Here is a 23,744-nt window from a genome sequence, read left to right as displayed (position 1 = left end):
TTGAAGATAGGGAAAATTGTCTTTCCTAGTGACATGTATGTATTAGATATGAAAGGCTTAGAGGTAATTTTGGGGATGGATTGTGTAGGAAGATATAAAGCCAATATTGAATGTAGAGAGCAGAGAGTATTGTTGGAAGGACCACGAGGGGAAAACGTTAGATATAGGAAGTTTCCCAAGGGGCCCAGGATGAATTTGGTGTCGACATTAGAATTGCAAAGACTCGTGAGGCAAGGACACCCTTTGTACTTATGTCATATCAGCCAGGGGGGAAGAAGGAGGAGGATCCCATGAATATTGCTGTAGTGAATGAATTTTTGGATGTTTTCCTGACGAGATTCCCGGTATGCCACCTCAACAGGAAATTGACTTCACCATAGACTTGGTACCTAGGACTGGACCGATTTCTAAGGCCCCTTATCGTATGGCTCCGAAGGAGATGGAGGAATTAAAGTCTCAACTGGAAGAATTGTTGGATAAGGGTTATGTTCGACCTAGTGTTTCACCTTGGGGCGCTCCAGTTTTGTTTGTGAGGAAGAAAGATGGTAGTTTGAGATTATGCATCAACTATAGAGAGTTAAACAAAGTAACCGTTAAGAATAAATACCCGTTACCCCGGATAGATGACTTATTTGATCAATTGAGAGGAGCCGGGATCTTTTCAAAAATTGACTTAAGATCGGGTTATCATCAGTTAAGAATAGCTGAAGAGGATATACATAAAACGGCTTTTAGAACACGTTATGGACATTATAAGTTCCGTGATGCCTTTTGGGTAGACAAATGCTCCAGCTGCGTTCATGTGTTTAATGAATCAAGTGTTTAGTGCGTACTTGGATAAGTTCGTGGTTGTCTTTATTGATGACATATTAGTATATTCGAAGGACCGAGTTGAACACGAGGAACATCTACGTTTAGTCCTGCAAACCCTGCGAGAAAACAAGTTGTACGCAAAATTGTCAAAGTGTGAATTCTGGCTGGAAAAGGTATCATTTTTGGGTCATTTTGTTTCTAAAGAGGGTATTTCGGTGGATCCGGCGAAAGTTGAGGCAGTTCGAAGCTAGTCGTCACCAAAGAATGTCACCGAAGTACGAAGTTTCTTAGGCTTGGCTAGGTATTACCGTCATTTTGTCAAAGATTTTTCACGAATTGCTCGGCCTATGACTTCATTGATGAAGAAAGAGAAGAAATTCGAGTGAACTGATGAGTGTGAACAGGCCTTCATGACTTTGAAGGGAAGGTTAACTACAGCCCCTGTTCTTACTTTACCTGACCCAAAATTAGATTACACTGTTTACAGTGACGCATCGAGGAAAGGATTGGGTTGTGTATTGATGCAGGACCGTAAGGTGATTGCTTACGCATCACGACAACTAAAAATACATGAAGTTAATTATCCTACCCATGATCTGGAGTTAGCTGCTATAGTGTTTGCTCTCAAAATATGGCGCCATTACTTGTATGGTGTCAAATGTAAGACCTACACTGATCATCAGAGTCTGAAGTATCTCTACACTCAGCCTGATTTGAACATGCGGCAACGTCGGTGGCTAGAATTGATGACATATTATGATTTGTCATGAGGGACGAGCGAACTTGGTAGCCGATGCGTTGAGTAGGAAGTCTAATCCTTCGTTGTCCGCCTTAGATGGAGTTGAAGAGTTGCATCGGGATTTTGCCAGATTAAATTTGGAAATGGTACGTAAAGGTGAGTTACAGGAGTGTCTGAATGCCTTGGCTATTCGACCTTCGTTCTTTGAAGAAATTTTAAACTCCCAGGTTAAAGATCTGAAACTTTTGAAGATAAAGGAACAGGCACGGGAAGGAAAAGCAGAAGGATTCTTTGTCCAGGAAGATGGAAGTTTGAGGTTCAAGGGTTGCTGGTGTTTACCAACAGGGGAGGAATCTTTGAAGGAACGTATCTTGGATGAGGCCCATTGTACGAAACTTTCAATCCATCCAGGCGGTGATAAAATGTATCAAGACCTTAAGTTAATGTTTTGGTGGTTTGGGATGAAGAAGGATATTGCGGATTATGTCTCGCGCTGTTTGACTTGTCAAAAGGTTAAAAGTGAGCATAAAAGACCAGGAGGTTTACTACAACCTTTGGAGATTCTGGTATGGAAGTGGGATGATATCTCTATGGATTTTGTTGTGGGTTTACCCCGGACGAAGGCAGGAAATGATGCATTATGGGTCATAGTGGATCGTTTGACTAAGTCAGCCTGTTTCATCCCTATGAATTGTCGTTGGGAGATGGAACAGTTAGCTCGAGCTTACATTAAGTATGTCGTGCGATTCCATGGTGTGCCCCATACTATTGTGTCCGATAAAGATACACGGTATTTGTCACAATTCTAGCAAACTTTGCAACAGGCAATGGGTACTACGCTGCTTTATAGTACGTCATTCCATCCGCAGACGGATGGGCAAACAGAGCGGACAAATCAGATATTAGAGGATATGTTGCGCGCTATCCATGGAATGGCAAGGGTCGTGGGATGAACATTTGGATCTAGTCGAATTTTCGTACAACAACATTTATCAGACATCTATACAGATGGCTCCATTTGAGGCTTTGTATGGGCGTCGTTGTCGTAGTCCCGTTTATTGGGATGATTTCACCGAAGCTGTGACCTTGGGACCTGATTTGTTGTTCCAGATGACGGAAAAATTGAAGTTGATAAGGGATCGCTTGAAAGCGGCGCAAGATCGTCAAAAGTCTTACGCTAATTTGAAGCGACGACCAAAAGAGTTCACCGTGGGTGAACAGGTATTACTTCGCGTGTCACTCATGCGCGGAGTAGTACATTTTGGTGCTCGTGGGAAGTTGAGCCCTCGATTTATAGGGCCATATGAAATATTGGAACGTGTGGGTAGAGTGGCGTATCGGTTAGCCCTTCCGAATTCCTTGCAAAAGGTACATGATGTATTTCATGTGACTCAGTTAAGGCGGTATCATGCCGCCGCCACTCATGTCTTAGATCCTGAACCTTTAGAGTTGGATGCATCCTTGTCTTACTCTGAGAAACCGGTTAAAATCTTTGACACGAAGGTCCGTAGTACACGACGGAAGGATATATCTATGGTAAAGGTCTTGTGGTCAAATCACGAGCGTGAAGCGGCTACATGGGAAATTGAAGACGCTATGCGAGAAAAGTACCCACACCTTTTTCAGGTTAGTAGCGTTACGGGGACGTAACTTCTTAAGGGGGGGGGGGGGGGGGGGTAGAGGGCGATAGGAATTTCGCGCGAGTAATGTTAAATCTTTGGTTGATACTTTTGTTTTGTAAGTGTTGTGTTATGATAACATGTGTGTGTTTTGCGGTTTCCGTTGCCATACAAGTTACGAGGACGTAACTTCTTTTAAGGGGGTAGTCTGTAACACCCCGTAATTTATCGGGTTTAGAAATAAGTAGAATATAATAAAATAAAGTATAACAAAATAAAATAAATAAGTAATATTAAATTATACTATTTTATATAGTTAATTATAAGAAATAAAGTAAGTTTAATTTTAACGGTAACAAGTTTTATCGCGTACGATGTTATCGCGTAACGTTTCTTTGCGGTTTTAACAAAAGTATAATAATTACTTAATTAATTAAAAAAAATTATAATGGAAGGGAGGTAGAGGGGCTGCCAATTTTGGAGGGTATGGGAGGATTCTTGTAACTCCTCTCATAATGGTGTAATTAGGATTAATTAGATTGGTCCTTAATTTTCCTATTAATCCTAAACATCATTTGTATTCCTCACATTTCAAAACCTCAAGTGAACAAAGAAAAAAAACAGAAAAATTCTTTCTCTTCCTTGTGCCTTGCTTTCGGCATTCACAAACAAAAAAAAAATTGTTCTCTTGTCATTCAACCTTTTGATCAAAAGGATAAGTTTAATAGAATTGCTAATTGTAGATTTTATATACAAGGTTTTTCTAAGATGAAATATATTTTATGTATGATGATATCCTATGACTTTGAGGAGGATTGAGTATATTTTTATGTAATTTTCTTTAACAATCCTTTAATAAACCTTAATCTTGTTAAAAGGATTAAGTTATGTTCTTGATTTATATTCTTTAACAAAGTTTAAATTTGTTATCAGAATTGAGTTTTGTTGATATTCGAATAAATTTCTTTTATGGTTTAAATTTCTCTAACTAAATTTCAATTTGTTAGTAGAAATTAAGTTGGTATGGATTAAGTTATGTAGTCATCCAAGGGTTTAATAATCCTTTAGCAAAATTTGATTTGTTAGAAGGATTGTGTTATATTTATATATATGTGTGTGTCTTGATTTTTTTTAAAAGGGTGATTTGGTTTTATAATTCTCTACAAAATTTAATTTGTTAAGAGAATTAAGTATTTAATTTAGTTATCATAATTTATGAAATTTCAAGTCTCTTGAAGGATTTTGTGGATGTGTTCTTGCTAAAATTATTTTGGTCATGAGATTTAATAGGAAAAGGGGGTGATGATGTATATATAAAATAATAATAATGATGAATAAAAAAATATATGTATATGTATTCGAGCAGCAGCTGATCTGCCTCGTTAAAGGTGCCGACCCGAAACGTTAGTTGTTTTCCGTTGTTTTGTGCACCGTTGCGTTAAAAACTCGTTAAACGCTTAAAATAATTAAAAATAGTAAATGGATGTTAGAAATTACGAAAAGTGCTACCCAAGGTAATTGACGCGTTCCAAACGCAATGGCGAAGTCGGATTGTTCGTTTGAATTTTCCAATCTGTCCGAAATGGAGTGTAATTTGGAACGAAGTTTCTGGTCAGAATGTGAAATTTGGAACCTTTGGGAATTGGATGTAAACAATTAAAAATTATCTAGTCTTAGTGATATTTTGGCATATGGAGTGGATTAAATGTGTAAACACGTCCTAATACGTGTTCGTTTTGTGTGTTTGTTATTTAGGACCTCGATTCATAAGAGGGCGAGATTTCTGTCGTGCTTGAACTTTGTTGTTTCAGCGCTTGAAGGTGCACGCTTAGACCATACTGTTTATGTGGTTGTGGAAGTAGTGTTGTTTCATTTCTATCGAGGCATGGTAATTCACATAAGGATTAGACATCTCAAATAATTTGAAAGAAATTTATTGGAAATTGAGAATATATGTATTATGTTACCCAAAGGGGTTAACGAATTGGTTTGGATTATTATAATTATTGTTCCAATGGCAGTTTTGGATCATTACGGTCACCATGGGGGTATGCATACTTTAACCTTTGACGACTCGAACAGGACGGGCAAAGTCTTAGGTCGGTGGTTGCTTTGGGATTAGCTCTCCCAAGTGTATTCCTCCAAAAATATTTGAATTTATACTTGAACGACCCGAATAGGACGGACAACGTTACAAGTTGGAATTATCTAATGATGAATGGTTTATACTTGAACGACCCGAACAGGACGGGGAACGTTACAAGTTGGGTTTTTTTAATAATAAATGTACTAGAGCCTATGCATGCTAGGATGAACATTTTGCTAGTATTCAACCTGATTGATAAATGTATGATGTCTCTAACGTGTATTGGTTTGTTTCTTTGGAACCTACTGTGTGTTGTCTTACGACGACTAGTAGGTTGATTGCAGGTGGGGCCTGGAGTGAGATCTCGGTTTAGAACCCGTAATTATCAAGACTATGCTATTATCTTTTGAATTAGATTATGAGTAGAAAGAAATTCTGTATTTAAGTACCTAGCGATTATGTAGTTTTCTTTTCGCTTCCGCTATTTCAATTAGTTGGTTTAGAGGCCTTTAGGCTCTCGAGTTGTATGTAACAGACTTCCACTGACTGGTTGTTTTATTTCTTTTCGCTTGAGTCTGTTTTCTGTCCTAGTTATATTCCTTTATCGATGGAACGCTGACGATCCAAGTAGAGATGGTTCTTTAGTGTCCGCTATGTGAACCGGGATCATGTTTTCATATGATTGCCCGGGTCACTTGAACCGGGCCGTTACATTAATTGAGTGAAAAATGACTTGCAACTTAGAACGCTATGTGTGGTTACGCTATCAATCAAAGATTTTTGAGCCTCTTTATTTATAGAACCCCTAATCTTCAAATCATGTAACAATCATTAGTATATAAAATAAAACACGCTTTTATTTATCAAATTTATTAACATACATAAAATAAATTGTTCAACGAACATTTAAGAAAATGCATAAACTAGTTATGATACGATAAACAGACAAACATAAGTGGTTCTTTATGATCTAAACAATTTGAATATCATCCACCAAATTATCAGCTACATCAATATTTGGTGGAGGAGAATCTTTCTTGACAAAATTGCCTTCACGCTTTCTTTTATTATTTTGTGATGCCATATATAGATCTACCATATGCTTGGCAGTATGCCATTCATTTGCCCAATGACCCTTGATTCCACATTTAAAACATTTTTCTTCGGGCTTGTTGTGAGATCGTTGTTGTGATTTTCCTTTGTACGAATTTCCCAAATTATTATATCTTGGATGAGAATTATTTCTTCCTCCTCCGCAATTATTATACCTTCTTCGGTTATTATAATCTCCCCGATTATTATAATCGCCTCAATTATTATGATCTACATGATTATTATAATCACCATGGTTATTATAACCTCCACGTTTATTCTACATGCCTCGGTCATCATAACCACCTCTATGAGGCTTGCCTTTGCCAACTTTAGTGGCGTTACTTTCGAGAGGAATTGCTTTTGAACCCGTAGGTCTTTCATAATGATTAGCCAACAGAATTTGATTATTTTATTCTGCGACTAATAGAATAGTAATTCAATCACATAACCTATCACAAAGTCTTTCCCGGTATTGTTCTTATTTTGAGTGTTTTCTCTATTATGACTTTTTCTGTTACTGGTTCCCCTACAAAGTTGCAATTGGGGGGGTAATTCGAAGGGCTATAGAATTATTTTTTGTACAGTAGTAAAATCTTGGAATCTTAAGTTTAATCATTCATGATGTGCTCTTGGTGCAATTATACATTGCAGATTTTCAAATATGTTTTTAAGGTTTTTCTAAAGTTCTCTCTCTTCTTCTATTTCTCATTTGAAATTTTTTTCAAATTCGTTTATAGAATATATCAATGTATTTGAGAAATAAATTGGTATTTGAAAATCATTCTCATTCATTTATAACTTTTATCAATCTAGAGAGATTTGTATAGATTTAGTACATAAAAGAAAGCAAATTTTGAAGAAAAGCAAATAATGCAGCAAAATATTAAAATAGCCATATCTTTTAGTAAAAAACTCGGTTTTGAGTAATTTTTGGATCTAAATTCATTAGCTCGAAAAGATATAAAACTTTCAAGAAGCAACTGTATGCATAAAAATAAACAAAAATAGGCAAAAATATAAAAATATGAAAACAGGTAAATATAAAATTTATTTTTATTCTCTATCCACCTTAAGTGGTGGTTATTGTTTTTCTATGACCTGTCCATTTAGGCGGCTCTTTTTCATAGTCCTTGCCCTCCATAAAGGTACCGTTACATGAAATTTTTTTAATAAATATTGCATGTTCCTTGCCCTTTATGAAGGTGGTGCGACTTACGAATATTAATTCGCCAGATTGGCGCTTGCTTGTACCTTCATTCTCCATTGAAGGTGACATGACATGATACAACGTGAGCGGAGCGATGCGATGCAATGCGATACAACCTTATTTTAAACTGCCCTAAAAATAGAATAAAAACAAAAAAATATACCACCATTTTAGCTTAGAGAAGTATGTCATCTAACCAGTACGTTATCTAATGCAGAGTGATTATGAATGAGATTCATTTGTGTCAATGAATTGACTGATTGCTAACATATTGTTTCAATCTTAGAATTTACTATCTTATTCTTCTTGATTTACGTCAAAACTTGATCATTACTATAGACTTTCCTCTTCCATGTAGAAAGATTATGATTTATGAATTTTCCATAACAATGCCAGAGTCTTTAATCCCAAAAGAGTGAGTTGTGAACCATAGTGCAACATAAGGCCGTATCACCGTATTGTAAAGGGTTTTTGAGTTTCTAGCAACGGAAATATAGGCCGCATGCGAAATCATCCGTATTGTCAACTAAATCCGTTTTTAGATCTGTTATCACAACTGTTTTCGAAAACGTATTTTTGCACTATGTCGTGAACTCTCCAAGTCCAATATATTAAGCAGTACCTGGGATATGCAACCACAAATTCTCAAAAGCAGCACCACAAATAGGGCACTCAGTAGGCACATTGACACCCCATTTCACGAAACGATACCCTGTCTTGAGCCCATCATGTGCAGCAAGCAATAGGATAAATGTATGCGTACGAACCAAAACAATCTACACTAAACTCTCCTAGCCCAACTGACCTGTTTTCCTTCATAAAACAGTAGCTTATAAGCCCTATTTATAGAGTAATGACCCTTCCCTACATCAGAAAAGCAGATATGAGGAGCCAGCACATGTCTGATCTTGCAAATGTTCTTGAAAATCCAGCCGGAAGACTGCAGGGGGAAAAAACTCCACCACGCACAACCTCTAATGCATCTCGTATGGATCCATTTGACCTATAGCGACTCCTTACACTCCGCAATTCGCCCAACAAGCTTACCAATGCAACAACGATACAGCCTTATTCTACTCTAAGATTTCCAACACCAAGAGTACTATCAGTAATTGTATTCCTAAACTAAAGACACTGTAGTCACTAACTGAGCCAAAATCACCTGTTGTAGTCTAGAAATATAAGAAAGATCGTTTTTTGAAATGTGCATATGAAAGTAAACAGAAATTTCTCAGGATAAACACACATTTTTTTGAATGTAAACAGATACACCTTTGAATGTTCTTAACTTGTTTAAAATGTGCATATTATTACTGGTACTATACTAGATTACCAGTTGTTTATTCTTCTTACTGTCAAAGAATATTTCGGTAAATGACTCGAACATTCAAGTGAAACTTATGATTATTGTTCTATATGTTTCGTTTTTGTTCAGTCGATGACTTAGAGACATCACCGTTATGTTTGTATCTGCAAACAGTCAGTACCCGAAAGAGTATTCATTCGCTTACTGTTTCCTCGTTTTTAAAGTTGTGCACAGTTTGTGTCTTATCTCTAACAGCTTTGCAGCAACAATACTCACGTTGAACCTTTCTTGAGGAAGCTCAGCGGAACAAGAAAGTGCTTTACCGAGTATAGATATCAAGGCGTCCAATACCATGTTAACAGTGCTCTCCTCTCGATCTCATACAATGTCTCGAAGAAGCGAGTCATCTAGAATATCCGTCACTTGTCTAGGCAGAGCTTCTTTTGCATAGCGATGAAGGGTTCGACCACTGTCGAATATGTCAGACGTTGGTTTCTTTCCGGTAAAGATCTCCAACAAAAGAATGCCGAAGCTATAGACATCTCCACGGGTAGACACTTCATTACCCAACCCGTATTCTGTAACAATAATCAATTTAAAATCATTAACTAAACTAAAAAATATGATTCGAGACTCGAGAGATAGTTAGTTACTTACCTGGAGGAGCGTAACCAATAGTTCCTCTAAATCCAAAAGAGGTGGATTCTGTACTGATGTCTTTCGCAAGGAATTTAGCCAAACCGAAGTCACTAACATGTGCGACCATTTCTCTATCGAGGAGAAGATTGCTTGGCTTGAGGTCACAATGAACTATAGGTGTACCACAACGATGATGAAGATACTCGACAACTGAAGCAACATCCACGACTATATCTAATCTTTGGTAAAGATTCAATCTCCTCGTTAATGACTCGACTGGATACAACCAATCGTCCAAATTCCCATTTACCATGTACTCGTAAACTAAAGCCTTAAAAGCGTTTCCCTGATATTCGATACTTGAACATGCTGTTATCACCTTGACAAGATTTCGATGTCTAATGTTACGGAGTACCTCACATTCAGCCATGAAACTTCTGGAAGCACCATGGTTTTCGAGGTTGAACACCTTAGTGCCAAAAACTCTTTGATTATCGTGATCAAAGACTCCCTTGTACACAACCCCAAAAGTGCCACTGCCAACTAGAGTACTAGAAGAAAAACTATTTGTAGCTTTGAGAATGCTTTGGTATGAAAATTTTGAAAGGGAATTTCCCAAATTCGTAAAAGTTCCCATATTTTTCGTCTGAAGTTTAAGGAAAACCAAAAAACAAACCCCACCAGCAAAATCATTCCAAAAACACCCGAGAGGATTGCAAATATCAATCTGATTTTTGAGCTATCCTTTTTTTCGGGGTCATGCAAATAGCATTTAGGAAGCTTTAACTGAGGCATGCCTCCGCAGAGTCGACTATTTCCAAAAACCGAAACACCAGTTTCATTGCTGAAAACTCCGCAAGTTGGAACAAGGCCCTCGAGGTTATTGAATGATAGATTCAATGACTGCAATGGAAGGCTCACTAAAAATTTTGGAATTAGGCCAGATAAGTTGTTCCTCAGACAAATCTAACTCGCGAAGAGCCTTTAAGGTTTCCAAATTCGGAGGAATTGTACCTTCAAAACAAATCCCCTCCAGTTTAAGGGAATCTACGAGTATGCAAGTACTAAGACTACTTGGTATTTAACCCGCGAGCTTGTTTTCACCATCACGGCCTCAAGATTTATCAGCTGTCCGACTTCCTCTAAAAGGAATCCGCTGAGATGGTTATAAGACAGAAAGAGTCCGATAGATAAAGAGGAAAGACTCAAGATTTGTGATGGTATACTTCCATTAAGATTGTTTTGGGAAAGATCTAATCCTAAAAGGCTTCTACAATTTCCCAAACTTGATGGTATTTGACCTTCTAGATTGTTTTGAGCTAGTTGAAGAACATTCAACTTAGTCAAATTTCCAATTGAAGCTGGTACGTATCCTGATAACTGATTTTCGGTTAAATCTAGTTCTACTAAACTTCGGAGCTTCCCTATTCCCAATGGAATGACACCCGATAATTGGTTCCTCCACCCACCAACATACTCCAAATTCGCTAAGTTTTCTATACACTCGGGTATATACCCACCTATGTTATTCAGTTGAAATCCTAGAAATACAAGCCTTGTAAGATTACAAATGGTAATAGGAAAATTTCCTACAAAATTATTTTTACTGATGACAAAAAACTCTAACATTGTGGCATTGACTAACGAAGAAAAAACGTTCAAATCATCAGTTTCACCCGGGCCAAGTAAGTTATTGCCAAAGTTAAACCGAACAAGCCTATCTAACTTGTGCAAAGAAGGAACACTTCCTTGCAGATTGTTTGATGGCAATTGAAGATACTCTAGGTTAGTAGAATTCGATATTGATAGTGGTATGGAGCCAGTTAGCCGGTTTTTCCCTAGGGATAAAGTTTGGAGCTTTGGAAGCATGATACCTAAATCTAAAGGTAGGATTCCTTCCAACTCATTCTCACCTAAATCTAGAATTTTCAAACTAGAGAGGTTGAAGATTGTGGATGGAATCGATCCAGAAAACTTATTTTCGGCTAATGCAAGAACCGACAAGTTAGTAAGTATCCCTATGCTACTCAGGATCCTTCCAAACAAGTTGTTTCTAGAAACATAAAGCTCAATAAAGGATGATAAATTCCCAAGAGAAAAGGGTATAGTTCTTGTCAAATTGTTCATAGACAAGGTAAGAAATTTCAAATTTGACAAGACATTAAGCATTGGAGGAATTTCTCGTACTAACATGTTATTGAACATATTCATCTCAACAGGATTATAGCAACTAGATAAATTTGATGGGATTTCTCCTCCAAGAAAATTATTACCAAGTAAAAGGGATTGCAATCTTTGTAAACGACGGATTTCAAAAGGGATGATCCCATCGAAATTATTACTTTCGAGGTTCAATACTCGAAGAAAGGTTAAGTTTCCGATACTAGGAGAAAGAGTACCTGTGAGTTTCGAAGATTGTAGGTTCAACATAGTCACCCTTTGGAGCCTAAAAGTACAAGTAACCCCATACCATTTACAAAAGTGGGTAGTATTAGTATCATTCCATGATCTCATAACTCCAAGAGGGTCATTGATTTTGGCTTTGATTTCGAGTAAGGATAATCGATCCGTCTCATTAGAAGTAGGATGGCATGGCCCAATAACACTCAGCAGGATTGTGCCAAACACAAAGTAGATTACTTGTGAATTCATTATAGTGTGTTTTGGATTTTGAATAAGAAACAACTAGACTAATCAACAATAGTAAGAAAACTGATGGGATTTGTAGTACAAAACCTGTAGAAAAGTTGAACACAAATAGTAGTGTTTATGTACTTGACTGCAGAGCCGTCTCATTTATTTTTGGGCCTTAGTGCCAAAAATAAAACGGGACATATTATTGATATTTTAACTATTTTATAAAAAAACCATAAAAACTTATTAAATAACAAAAAAATAAAAATTATACCTAAATTAAATTCAAGTAAATATCAACTTTGTACATGAAAACATATTTTTTTGGCCCTAAAAAATTTAAGGCTTTGATCAATAGCCCACTTTGCCTTTGGTAATCAACTGCGATACTTGACTAATGACTTTGAAATCCAAGTTGTAATTTTGAGCTGTCTCACCTAGAACTGGTCTTTCATAACAGTTCCTCGATAAAGAAATATTTGTTACTCCATTTTAAGTTTGCAATTTTTTATCACATGGTAGGATAAGGAAAATGGTGTTAGGTGAGATTCGATTTAAACCTTATCTGAAAAAGACGGTATTTATTCCAAACAAAACAAGATTCGATTTCCAAGTTTGCATTGTTAAGTCAAAGGACTCACTTGAATATATACAGATTCTTTTTTACATTCAAAGCAAAACTACACTGCTGTTTAAAACATGTGAAAAGAGTTGACTACAAGTAGTAATGTTCAAGTTGACCGAGTGAAATCCTGGTTGTTTTTGTTAAATATTTTATACAATTAGCAATATAAAATGTATAAAACAAATGTAAAGCATATATTTAACTTGAAATCTTCGATCATCGATTATTCTTTAATGTTGTAATTTTGAAATTCCTCTTTAATGTAGCAATTTTGAAATTTCGAACTTTAAACATAATAAGAGATTCAATATAAAAAGTTGTAAGATAGGTGAACAATTTATAAACTCGGAAATACGTGTCAAAACCTTATAATAATTGATATGAAAATTATAAGCATTTGTAAGTTTTTATGTCCATCAGAATTATAAGTATGGAAGTTTCAGAAAAATATATATGAAAAACCCACACACCAATTTATGTCCATGTCCCTTATAATTACTTAGAAGGTGCATTTGCATTGCAATTAACTTACTAAAGATACATTAAATGAATAACTACCATTTATAAACATTAATCAACGAAATTTTTGAATTTCATTTGGATATTTAAAATTAGGTCAAATGTATTATGTGATAAATAAAAAAAAATTGAAATTTAAATTTGAGTTAACTTTCCATTCTCATTAAACTTAACAATTTAAAAATGACCCATACTTTGTTCTAGAGCTTTCATTGAATTTCTCAAGTCAAGTTGTACAACTATGGACAACTTAAAATGTACAAAAAGACTATTTGATGTTTCTCAAAGTTGGACACAAGTCAAGATCCGAGGGAAGGAGGGCAGTGGGCAGATCATACCCTTGTCTCCTCCAAGCATGGAATAAAAACTCTCTCATTACGTTACGTAACGCCCGTTATATAACTTGTTTGAAAGTTGTCGCAATGTTAAACCCCGTTATATAACGTTGCATGGAATTTCACGTTCAAAACTCTATGCTGACAGTTATGTAACGTGTAACGTCCGTTATTTCACCGTTATAAGGATAAATCACCGTTACAACGTTATTTGTCTTCCCGTTAAAATTTCATCAACACCCATTAACTTTAATTATTACGTTCACTTATATTATAGCCACTCATGATTTTAGTTGAAAACAAAATAACTAACTAATAACTAATAAGTTAATTAATTATATACTAAAAGGATCTCAAATATTGCAATTACAATAGCTAGTTGCATATTATTGCATAATAATAGTTCAACAACAAAAATGCAATTATATGTTTGCAGCTCCCCTTATGTGATTTTTTCTGCGTTATTTTTCCGTTATAGTCGTTTTCCGCGACACCGCAACCGGCCGCGGTTTTTCTCCATGCCTCCGAGGAGAGGGCAATAAAAATATGCACGCGCAAATTATCCAAAAAGATAGGTCATTTGACAATGCAGAATATATACAGGTGATCAAGTACATGAAGATGAAACTAAGAAGATGATATTGGAGAAATATAAATTTTATTTTGTCATATGAAGATGATACTAAGAATGAACTGGTCATGTCTGATATACTTTTAATGATCTCTTGTTGAACACAATGCGATCTCATTTGCCCTTTCTTCGAAGGGATTGTCCGCTATCTTCCTCCCCTGAAACTTGACTTGTGCGGGATTTAGGTTTGAATTAACTATGACTTAATGTTCCATATTGTAGCGATTATTATATCGGAAGAACTGGCCTACATGGACTGGAGACACATTAGGATATATTCTTGTGGTTCTATATTATTACTTTCAACAAAAACAAAGAAGACAAACCCACTTGAATAATATTTTATTCACAATATTGTGGTGATTCACAAGGATGCTTCCCTGCATACACTAAAGACACATTGGACCTACATATTCTAAACTCATTATGTTTGATTCACAAATTTAATGTTTGGCAAATTAAAAATATTTAAATTTAAATTTAATTTAATTTTACCGTTTTAAAAGTAATTAAAATTAAAAATTTGGTAATGACTTCTCAAACTTTTTAATTTTCAAAATCTTCATTTATGATTTCAAAATTGAAAATCTACAATTTGAAATGAAATACTTGTTTCTGAACACAGTCTTCAAGTATTGTGACAGCATAATCGATTAATCTTTTCTGATAATAAAATCATTCCCGATATTAACTTTCTATTATCATTCTCTCTATTTAAAATCGACTACTGAACCAACAGTTAGATTAATTTATAGGTCATGAGTTGATAACACAAAGCAACAAACCCTAAGCCACATGCTTTTGTCTCGCCCAATAAGAACTTTGCCACCCACCATGAGTTGATAGGTCATGAATTAGTAGTTACTCCCTTCGTTTATTTTTGTTTTTTCATATTAAGTTTGTCCACTTTAAGAGAGAGAAATTTAAATTAGGTTTTTGAAGTATAGATTGAAGATAAAATATATTTATGTGATATCTTGTTAGATTTGTCTTGATGTAAAGTTCTTTAATATATAATTTTTATAATTTTTTATGATGCGTACTTAGAGATATTAAAGCTTAAAATTTGCTAAAAAATACATACAAAAGGTAAAATGCACGCAAAAGGTAAAATACACAAACAAAAAGGAACGAAGGGATTATAAAACACTATCCTTACTCCCCCCTATTCTCAAACTCATCCTAACAAAGAACTACAACATTTCTTGTTTACTTCTAAGACTTGCTCATTTGTTGCAACCTCATCCTTAAGTACAACAAAACATGATCAGCACAAAGAAGCCTATTAAGCTCGCAACAAAATGGAGAAGGATAGCAGCTGCCAGCAGGAAGAGGATCTCTTGGCCACGACAAGTAGCCAATTGTTGTCTACACATCATATAAAAGACGGTTAATGATTCCTTTGGCATGTCTCAAGAGCGAGATATTCATCAACCTCCTCCGAATAGCCGAGGAAGAGTTCGGATTAGCAAGTTCAGGGCCAATTATGCTACCTTGTAATTCGAATTTCATGGAGTATGCACTCACTATGATACAAAAGGGTGTAGCTAAAGACGTGGAGAAAGCACTAATTATGTCCTTAGCTAGCTGCAGCTACTCATCATTGTCACAAAACCATCATGAACAAACTAAACCACAGTTTATAGTAGTTTTTAGAGAACAAATTCACTGTAATCTCTTATGTTTTACAAAATATATAGTAAACTTTTGCCAAAAAATGAATGAAATTTTACAATAGAAATTTTGTTAAAAAAGTTTTCGCCATTTCAGTCTTTTTTTTGCCTAAAATCATGGTGGTAGATTTCACATGCTTGTGCTTCATATTGAACCCTACACAGCCAAACAAGCACATATATTATGATATCTCTATCTGGCATTATAATTTTAGTCGTGCTAGAACACAATGTGTTTATTTTAATGCTTAGAAAAAGTGAGTTACTTTTAAGGATAAGGTATATATTTCGTAATAAATGAAAAGAAAGATTGAATTGTATGGATGATATTAAAAGAGAGTTAGAATGTATTGATGAGATTAAAAGAATGTAGTGAGTCTTTCCAAAAATAGGAATGATACAAAATTAAAAGGATATCTCAAAATAGAAAATAACGCTAAATAAGGGGGACAGAGAGAGTACACATTTGATGGAAGTCTTCATTCTTCAACAAATTCAAAACAAAGCAAAATCCAAGTTAGAGTATAATTTGAAGAAGGTTGTTAATGGCATTGGTCTATGCGTGTTGTGATCTTCCTTATTTTTGGGAGAATAAGAAAACTCATCCATCCCACTAGAGTAAATATTTACGGCCAAAATAAGGAGACTAATTTTTCTTTTTTTTTTTTCCTCCAATACTTAAAAACTATTTCTTGCTCTAACAAAAATATTCTCTTAATTTTCTACTTTAATAACCTTATTTCGTTAGTTTAACTTTTATTTTCCCATAAATTCTATACTTCCAATACAAGCATAACCCTAAACACGAAGGGACAAAGAGCCGTTTATTGCCAACACAAGAAAATTTTTAGTTACAGCCGGTCTCAGGCCCAACCCATTAAAGCTTAATTAAATTAAAATATGATAATGGACTGATCAAATTAGGGATGGTCTCTCAAAGAGATCGTCTCTCACAAGAATTTGTGTTAGTCAAAATATTGCTCTAGAACTTCCATTAAATTTCTCAAGTCAAATTGTACAACTATGAACTATCTGTAAAACTATAATGTACACAAGACTATGTAATGTTCCTAACAACTACAAATCAACATTTGGTGATTATCTTGTTTATGAATGTCATTTGATGATGCAGAATAACTGCAGGTGATCAAGGTCATGATCAATGCCTTTTCTAAATCCTCAGCTACATGTCTCTGGATGATAGACATTGCATACTCCATGGAACTTGAATCACAAGGAAGCACAATTGGCCCTGAAGCTGCTACTCCGAATTCTTCCTCTACCATTCTAAAGAGCTCTACGAAAATCTCACTTTTTAGGTACGCCAAAGGAATCATAAACCGTCTTTTATCACTTGTGTAGACCACAAAGTGACCCTTTTCTGTGACTGTTCTTGACCAGGAAATTCTTCTCCTACTCACAACTGCTAGTTTTTGCCACTTCCTAGCCATTTTAATTAGCTTCTTTATACTGATCATTTTGTAGTCAGTTTATCGATTGATATATTTAAGTATTCTTTTTGCTCTTATGAAGATGTTGCTAAGAATAAACTGTGAATTGTGATGATGAGGATGTAGAAGTGTTTGGTTGAGGATTGAGAAATATGTTTAGTTTTATAGATTCAAACTGAGAACATATCACATTGCTGGCTGTCCTTGATTAAGTCTTTTGGATGCAAATCCATGTGGGTATTCAGGTGGCTTTGTCTGGTGTACTTTTCCATAAGGTAACCATTTTTACAGAAGTTACAATTCGTAGGCCAATCTTGACAACTTGTTGTTTGATAATTGATAGAAGTCTTTTGACAACCACAAAATCAGGTTTCAACTTTTTTCTTCTTTTTTTCGTATTACAGGGTAGGTTGGAGGAGGAGAGACTAGACGAGATTCAATCTCATGATGTTGCCTAGAAAGTGCGGTACTTGCTCCAATTAAGACGAAATCCCTTTTCAGGATTCAACTCAATATAGGATGGATATAACTTTGTTTCAGAACTTAAGTTGAACCATGGTGACGTACCCTACAAGGTATGTGTTTATTTCTTAAGTAATCCATTAGAATTGCTGTGTGGCTGAGAACTTGGAAATAAAACTTTGTTTTCTAGCAATATGATTTTTTTTATTTTTTACTTTGTTTTCTAGCAATATGATTTTTTTTTTTTTTGGTTATTCTTATTTCTTATGTTCAATATTTCAATAGAGATAGATGTTAATAATTTTTTGTTTCAGATTACAATAGACTTAATATGATTCATAAAGCATGTGCACTTCAAATTGCAGATAATGTTTTCTACTAATGGTTAATAATCGGAAACTACTTTATTATCATTAATACAGAGGTAAAGTTGTGTACATTCATCCCTCCAAACTCTATCTTAGTGGGAGCTTCTTAACAGTATTGAATAATGACATGTTGTTACTCTTATATCTTACAATCCGGTAGATGAGAATATACCTGTTCTCCCAATTTTTATGTTCCTTTTTATTGGTGCTTCGTCATTGTGCATAATTAATATTTTTATGAACCTTTGAATATGCTACATTATGCCAAGCCAAAGAGAGAGCAGATAAATATTGGATTACAAATAAAACATGACTGTAAAAAGGTAATCCAATTACATGAATGAGAAGAGGCTTATATTATTGATCAATGGGACAAATGTGGGCTACATGTTTTGAAATAAGCCAAAGCAACAAACCCTTAGCCATATGGATTTGTCTCACAAAATAAGAACAATGCCAGTCACCATCAAATGACAGGTCTTAAAGTGGAAGCTATAAAACACTATTTTTTTCCCTATTCTCAAACTCATCATAACACAGAACTACTACTTTCTTGTTTATTCTAATATTTGCTCATTTTTTTGTTTAGTTTCTTTCACACTCTTCACAACACAACATGATCAGCACAAAGAAGCTTATTAAGCTTGCAAGAAAATGGAGAACGATGGCAGTTGCCACCAGAAAGAGGATCTCTTGGCCACGACCATTAGACAATGAGGGTCACTTTGTTGTCTACACAACAGATGGAAGACGGTTTATGATTCCTTTGGCTTCTCTCAATACCGAGATATTCATCAACCTCCTCCGAATAGCTGAGGAAGAGTATGGCGTAACACGTTCAGGGCCAATTATGCTACCTTGTGATTCGAATTTCATGGAGTATGCAGTCAGTATGATACAAAGAGGTGTAGATGTAGACTTGGAGAAAGCACTAATTATGTCCTTAGCTAGCTGCAGATACTCATTATCACAAGACCATCGAGAACAAACGAAACCACAGTTCATATGTAGTTTTTAGAGAACAAATGCACTTGCCTCTGTTGTACAAATTATATAGTAAAATTTTGCCTAGCAAATTAATGACAGTTAGAATAGAAATTATGTTTAAAAGTTTTTGCCTTTTTAGTCGTTTTTCCTTTGCACTTGATATTAACTGCACATGATCCATAATTGAATGGCCTAACTTTTCGGAAGTTTCGTAGAACTACGCTGTATCCTTCCCGGAACATAACCTATTATCAGATCTTTTCTCAACAACAAACTACAGGGCCTTTGATTTTTAACACTAACTCCAAAATTTTCACATGTTTATGCTTCATATGAACCCTCCACACAACAAAATAACCACATATGTAGGATATATCTATCCGGCATTATAGATATGAGTTCTATTATGCTAGAAAACAAAGTGTATATTTCAATGTTCATCAGCTGATAAATAAAAGGCAAGACAAACAATTGAAGAATTGTATCAATGTGATTTTCCTTTATTGATATTGAAGATTTTTAATTACTAGAATCATCAAAACAAAGAAAAATGAGAATTTGGGATTGAGATAATATTGAACATATGTTGACCAAATGGTTTAAGGCGTATCTCGATAGGGTTCAATTCTCGCCTACAGGAAGAATCTTCCCCCTTGTGGTAGTCGCCTTGTCGGCAGGGAATTCATCTTACCCCATAATCAATAATAATAATAATAATAATAATAATCCCTCGTGCTATCGCTGCTAGAATGACGATTTAAGAGGGAGAGATGCTACATTCTCCTATTTTATTATAGTACAGAAGTGCATTTACAAGACACAAGAGTATGAAAAAGATAATACCTTTAACTGAGAGCAAAATCCACAAAATTTAAACATAATCCAATTTGAGGTGAACAAATTTTCAGCTCGATCAGAAATGTCCTACATAAAGTGAAGTAAAAGAGTTGGTGTTCCTAATTCTGATGCTTCATTTGTCAAACTCCCAGATTACACCTCCATCCTCTGCAATCATATCAAGGAGTTAACTTCACAACTCCTAAGTCATTTTATTGCATAAACAAAAGCATATCGATAGTCTTTGACCCAAATAACTTTTTATAACCTTAACTGATTTATTATTGACAAAAGGCAACATCTATAGGCATTTCAAGATTCCCTGAAATAACATCAGTTTTATGCCAATTATATAAGCATGGTTTACAAAGCTATAAGAATGTTTGCAAGATATTTCCTCCTTTTACTTGCAATATGGACCTACCATTTTTTCAAGTAAAAAGAACTGGAGGCGGCACATAAAACCTTTCTGTCTACAAGATAAATATGGAATATCAGCAAAGATAGACATGACCAGTATAGACTATAGACTTGAAGCCCTTAAGGTTCTTGATCATAAACAATAGTAATGGATTGAGTTTTAATGTTGATTTCCATAAATGTATCATGTTGATCCATGGTAATGAAACTCTTATCCTCAAACATGTGTTTCTCTTTATAATTTTTTAATACTACCTAATAACACTCTCTCAAGTGGTAGTAAATGGGATTAATTTGTAAAGAAAAAAAACAATTAGGATCGAACAAGCATGATGATAAATCTTGTTAAGGAATTTTTCAAGCTAAATCAAATTGTAAATATCAACAAAACACTTAAAAGTCGGCCAATTCCATTAATTCAAGGTCAATTCATCTCAGTTCAAACTTAATTAATATCAACATCAGTTCTTCGGAAAAGAGCAACCAAAGTGAGATAGAGGCAATAGGGTGATTTGAATAGCCTTTATCATGCCCTAACCATGATACTAAAGGCATAATAATTTGTAAATATCATAATATCAAAAAGCACACACTACAAAACATTTTGATATAGACCATCTAAAGACAAAATACACTGAAACTTTCAAATGGAACGTAAACAGAAAACAGCTTCATCAAATTTACCAACCTCTTACGAGGTATAAATATAAAAAACTAAGTATGTAATAGAACAATGCCATACCCACAATTAACATGCAAGCATTACACAACAGCTAACCATAATCCTAATCGAGTTGATTTTGTTATGTATTCACCGCAAAATAATCTATCGGAAGATATACTCAGTAACACCACATAATCGTAAGATTTTGCATACCTTTGATTTTTTTGTTCATCCAAACTTCCAAAAGCATGCCGGCACCAACTCCAGCAGCAATAAATGAGCCATAAAATGCAATTGCTGAGGGTAAAGATCTTCTGGGGAGGAAATAATAATCTGGAATTTGCCTAATTTTCTTCTGAAGCCGTTTTTTGGCAACTGGTTGATCAGACTCCACCTTACTTTTGGTGGCAGTTGCTTCAGTACCCATGTTTTTCCAATCTATACCCTTCAAAGGATCTTTTGAATCCTCCGCAGCCATGATAGACTATACAATCTTGCTTCAAAACACACCAATTATCCCCATCATTGCCAAGAAAATTCACTGAATACACCAACTTTGCTAAGTTGAAGATAAACAATTCACACAGATAGACATTACACAATACACACATCAAAAAAAAGAGTCCATCAAAGTGGCATGGAACATTCAGGATTTTTATCGAACAACTTATTATGAAGCAGCAACATTTATGATTACCAATATACCATGAAATTGAGGTTCAAAAATTGGTTAGCGGCCATAATACTTAGTTATATGACTTGAAACTTCACTACTTCAATAACGTTGATTAGATTGTCCACATTAAACTTTCATATTTTAAAAGTCACATAATTTCATAATTTGATAAATTTTGAAACAAATGACATTCAAAATAAGTCCCTTTACATTTGAAACTCTAAACACGGATTAATCACAATTAAACTACCCTAAGTAAATTGTTATTTGGTGGAATCATCAAAAACAAACAAAAAAAAACTGCTATTTGTTGGAATCATCAATCAAAAACCCAAAAAAGTGCTATTTGCAATTTGCTAGAACTAGAATCATAAAAACCTAAGTGATCAATTACGCTATTAAATTTTCAATTCTTTAGAATCATCATAAACAAAAAAATAAAAAATTCAATAACACAATGAAACATGAAATAAAAATAACACATAAAAGAAAATAAATTGAAACTGAAAAATTAATCATATCTATACAATATTAGTACAAACAATTCCAATATTCCTACGATTATTATAACCCAGTTCAAAAACACAAAAAACACCAGCCCTAATTCTTATAGTCCTCATCATTCAAAAATCGAGAAAACACTTTTAATAACACAATAGATTCACCATCCCACCCTCAGAAAATGACACACTAAAAATCAAATGACTAATTTCGACATCAATTGACAATATATTACAATTAAAATAAGGAAAAACTCAGACAACGTAATACCTTGAAAATGGCGCCGGCAGTGGAGGGTGGTCGGCTGCTGGTCTAATGGCGTCTGGGGGATGACGTGGTGGGCCGCGGAGGAGATTGAAGTGAGGAAGCAGCGGGGTTGAATTATCTTTCGCTATATTGGATTTAGCTATTGTTTTGAACAAAATAATTTTTTTTTCTAAAAAAAAAAAAAAACATTACCTATAATAATTCAAATTTTTTATGATTTTACAATAATTTCACTTATTAATTAACGATGAATAATCACAATTTTGATAGGTATTTTTTTAAAGTAAATCCAATCACCGGATGATAGCAAGTTTTATTTTTTAAAAAATAAAGATAAATTAAAAATAAAATGTCGAAAAAAAATTAAAAAAGATTATAAAAATTTCTGATTTTTTTAGTATTTAGAAATTTTTTATGTAAATTTTCAAAATTTTTCTCTAATTTTACATCAATTTTCAATTTACTTTTTTGATGAATTACCTACTTTAACAGGTCATCAGGCTATCCAAATTTACTCTAGGCAATTACCCTATAAAGTTAGAAATATTTATGGTTAATTAATATGTGGAATTATTATAAGAAAATCATGAAAAGATTGGATTATTCTAAGTAATTTTTCCTAAAAAAATTGTCAAAATAAACCTCTCACAATCCAAGTATGTGGTATGATAATGTTCGCTATTGCTAGCAGCAGACAATTACTTAAATTTAGAGATTGGAAAGGGTCCAAGACCCTATCCGGACCCTATTGGACCCTACCCTTTTTTAAGGTAAGGGTCTATTTTTTCTGGACCCTAAGGGTTCGGGTTTGGGTTCCGGTCTAAAAATATTTTAAGGGTTCGGATCCGAGTAGATTCGGACCCGACCCTTGAACCCTTAAGACCCTTTTTCGATTGGTCTTCCCACTTATTTTATTTTTAAAGTAAAGTTACTTTTATATATTTTCTATATTTCTTTGCTAATTGTGATGAACAGTAGTTTGTTGATGTTTTATTTTCTAATTTTTTAATCATTATTTTTATTTTTAAATTATCTTACATAGTACATTACTACATACTAATGTTTACGGTGGTTATCTGTTATGTTCATTTGATAGAGCTAAGACTATTTTGTTCAATTTGAATGCATAATTTCTAATTATGGTTATTTTTCTTGGATAACAAAGTAAGATTTTCACCGTATCTTTTAAT

General features: G+C 34.5%; 5 protein-coding genes across 9 annotated transcripts; 1 reads left to right on the top strand and 4 right to left on the bottom strand.

Moving 5' to 3' along the window:
• Nucleotides 1-8,985: 8,985 nt before the first annotated feature.
• Nucleotides 8,986-10,142, bottom strand: LOC130821405 (probable LRR receptor-like serine/threonine-protein kinase At3g47570). The gene is made up of 2 exons (XM_057687162.1): nt 9,523-10,142; nt 8,986-9,443 (listed from the first exon to the last, which is right to left on the bottom strand). The coding sequence occupies exons 1-2, from the start codon at nt 10,139-10,141 to the stop codon at nt 9,244-9,246; spliced, it is 819 nt and encodes a 272-aa protein (XP_057543145.1). The 5' UTR covers nt 10,142; the 3' UTR covers nt 8,986-9,243.
• Nucleotides 10,143-10,384: 242 nt separating this feature from the next.
• LOC130810270 (LRR receptor-like serine/threonine-protein kinase EFR) lies at nt 10,385-12,171 on the bottom strand. Its single transcript, XM_057676264.1, has 2 exons — nt 10,731-12,171; nt 10,385-10,518 (listed from the first exon to the last, which is right to left on the bottom strand). The coding sequence occupies exons 1-2, from the start codon at nt 12,154-12,156 to the stop codon at nt 10,385-10,387; spliced, it is 1,560 nt and encodes a 519-aa protein (XP_057532247.1). The 5' UTR covers nt 12,157-12,171.
• A 3,918-nt stretch (nt 12,172-16,089) lies between these two features.
• LOC130822227 (auxin-responsive protein SAUR68-like) lies at nt 16,090-18,741 on the bottom strand. The gene has a single exon (XM_057687644.1). It carries the CDS (start codon nt 17,397-17,399, stop codon nt 16,992-16,994), a length of 408 nt encoding a protein of 135 aa, XP_057543627.1. The 5' UTR covers nt 17,400-18,741; the 3' UTR covers nt 16,090-16,991.
• Nucleotides 18,742-18,818: 77 nt separating this feature from the next.
• Nucleotides 18,819-19,439, top strand: LOC130822243 (auxin-responsive protein SAUR66-like). The gene has a single exon (XM_057687645.1). It carries the CDS (start codon nt 18,819-18,821, stop codon nt 19,218-19,220), a length of 402 nt encoding a protein of 133 aa, XP_057543628.1. The 3' UTR covers nt 19,221-19,439.
• Nucleotides 18,921-22,706, bottom strand: LOC130822260 (uncharacterized). Of its 5 annotated transcripts, none has more exons than XR_009045828.1 (4): nt 22,558-22,706; nt 21,324-21,651; nt 20,033-20,194; nt 18,921-19,059 (listed from the first exon to the last, which is right to left on the bottom strand). XR_009045828.1 is itself a non-coding variant. In XM_057687646.1 (3 exons), the coding sequence occupies exons 2-3, from the start codon at nt 21,586-21,588 to the stop codon at nt 20,160-20,162; spliced, it is 300 nt and encodes a 99-aa protein (XP_057543629.1). In that variant the 5' UTR covers nt 21,589-21,651; nt 22,558-22,706; the 3' UTR covers nt 19,940-20,159. The 5 variants fall into 5 exon arrangements, 3 of the variants coding, with proteins under 3 accessions (XP_057543629.1, XP_057543630.1, XP_057543631.1); XR_009045834.1 differs by having other exon boundaries at nt 19,020-19,153; XM_057687646.1 differs by lacking the exon at nt 18,921-19,059 and having other exon boundaries at nt 19,940-20,194.
• Nucleotides 22,707-23,744: the final 1,038 nt, after the last annotated feature.

Source organism: Amaranthus tricolor, chromosome 1 (genome assembly GCF_026212465.1).
Source record: "Amaranthus tricolor cultivar Red isolate AtriRed21 chromosome 1, ASM2621246v1, whole genome shotgun sequence".
Taxonomy (NCBI): Eukaryota; Viridiplantae; Streptophyta; class Magnoliopsida; order Caryophyllales; family Amaranthaceae; genus Amaranthus; species Amaranthus tricolor.
This window is presented reverse-complemented; position numbering and strand designations above follow the sequence as displayed.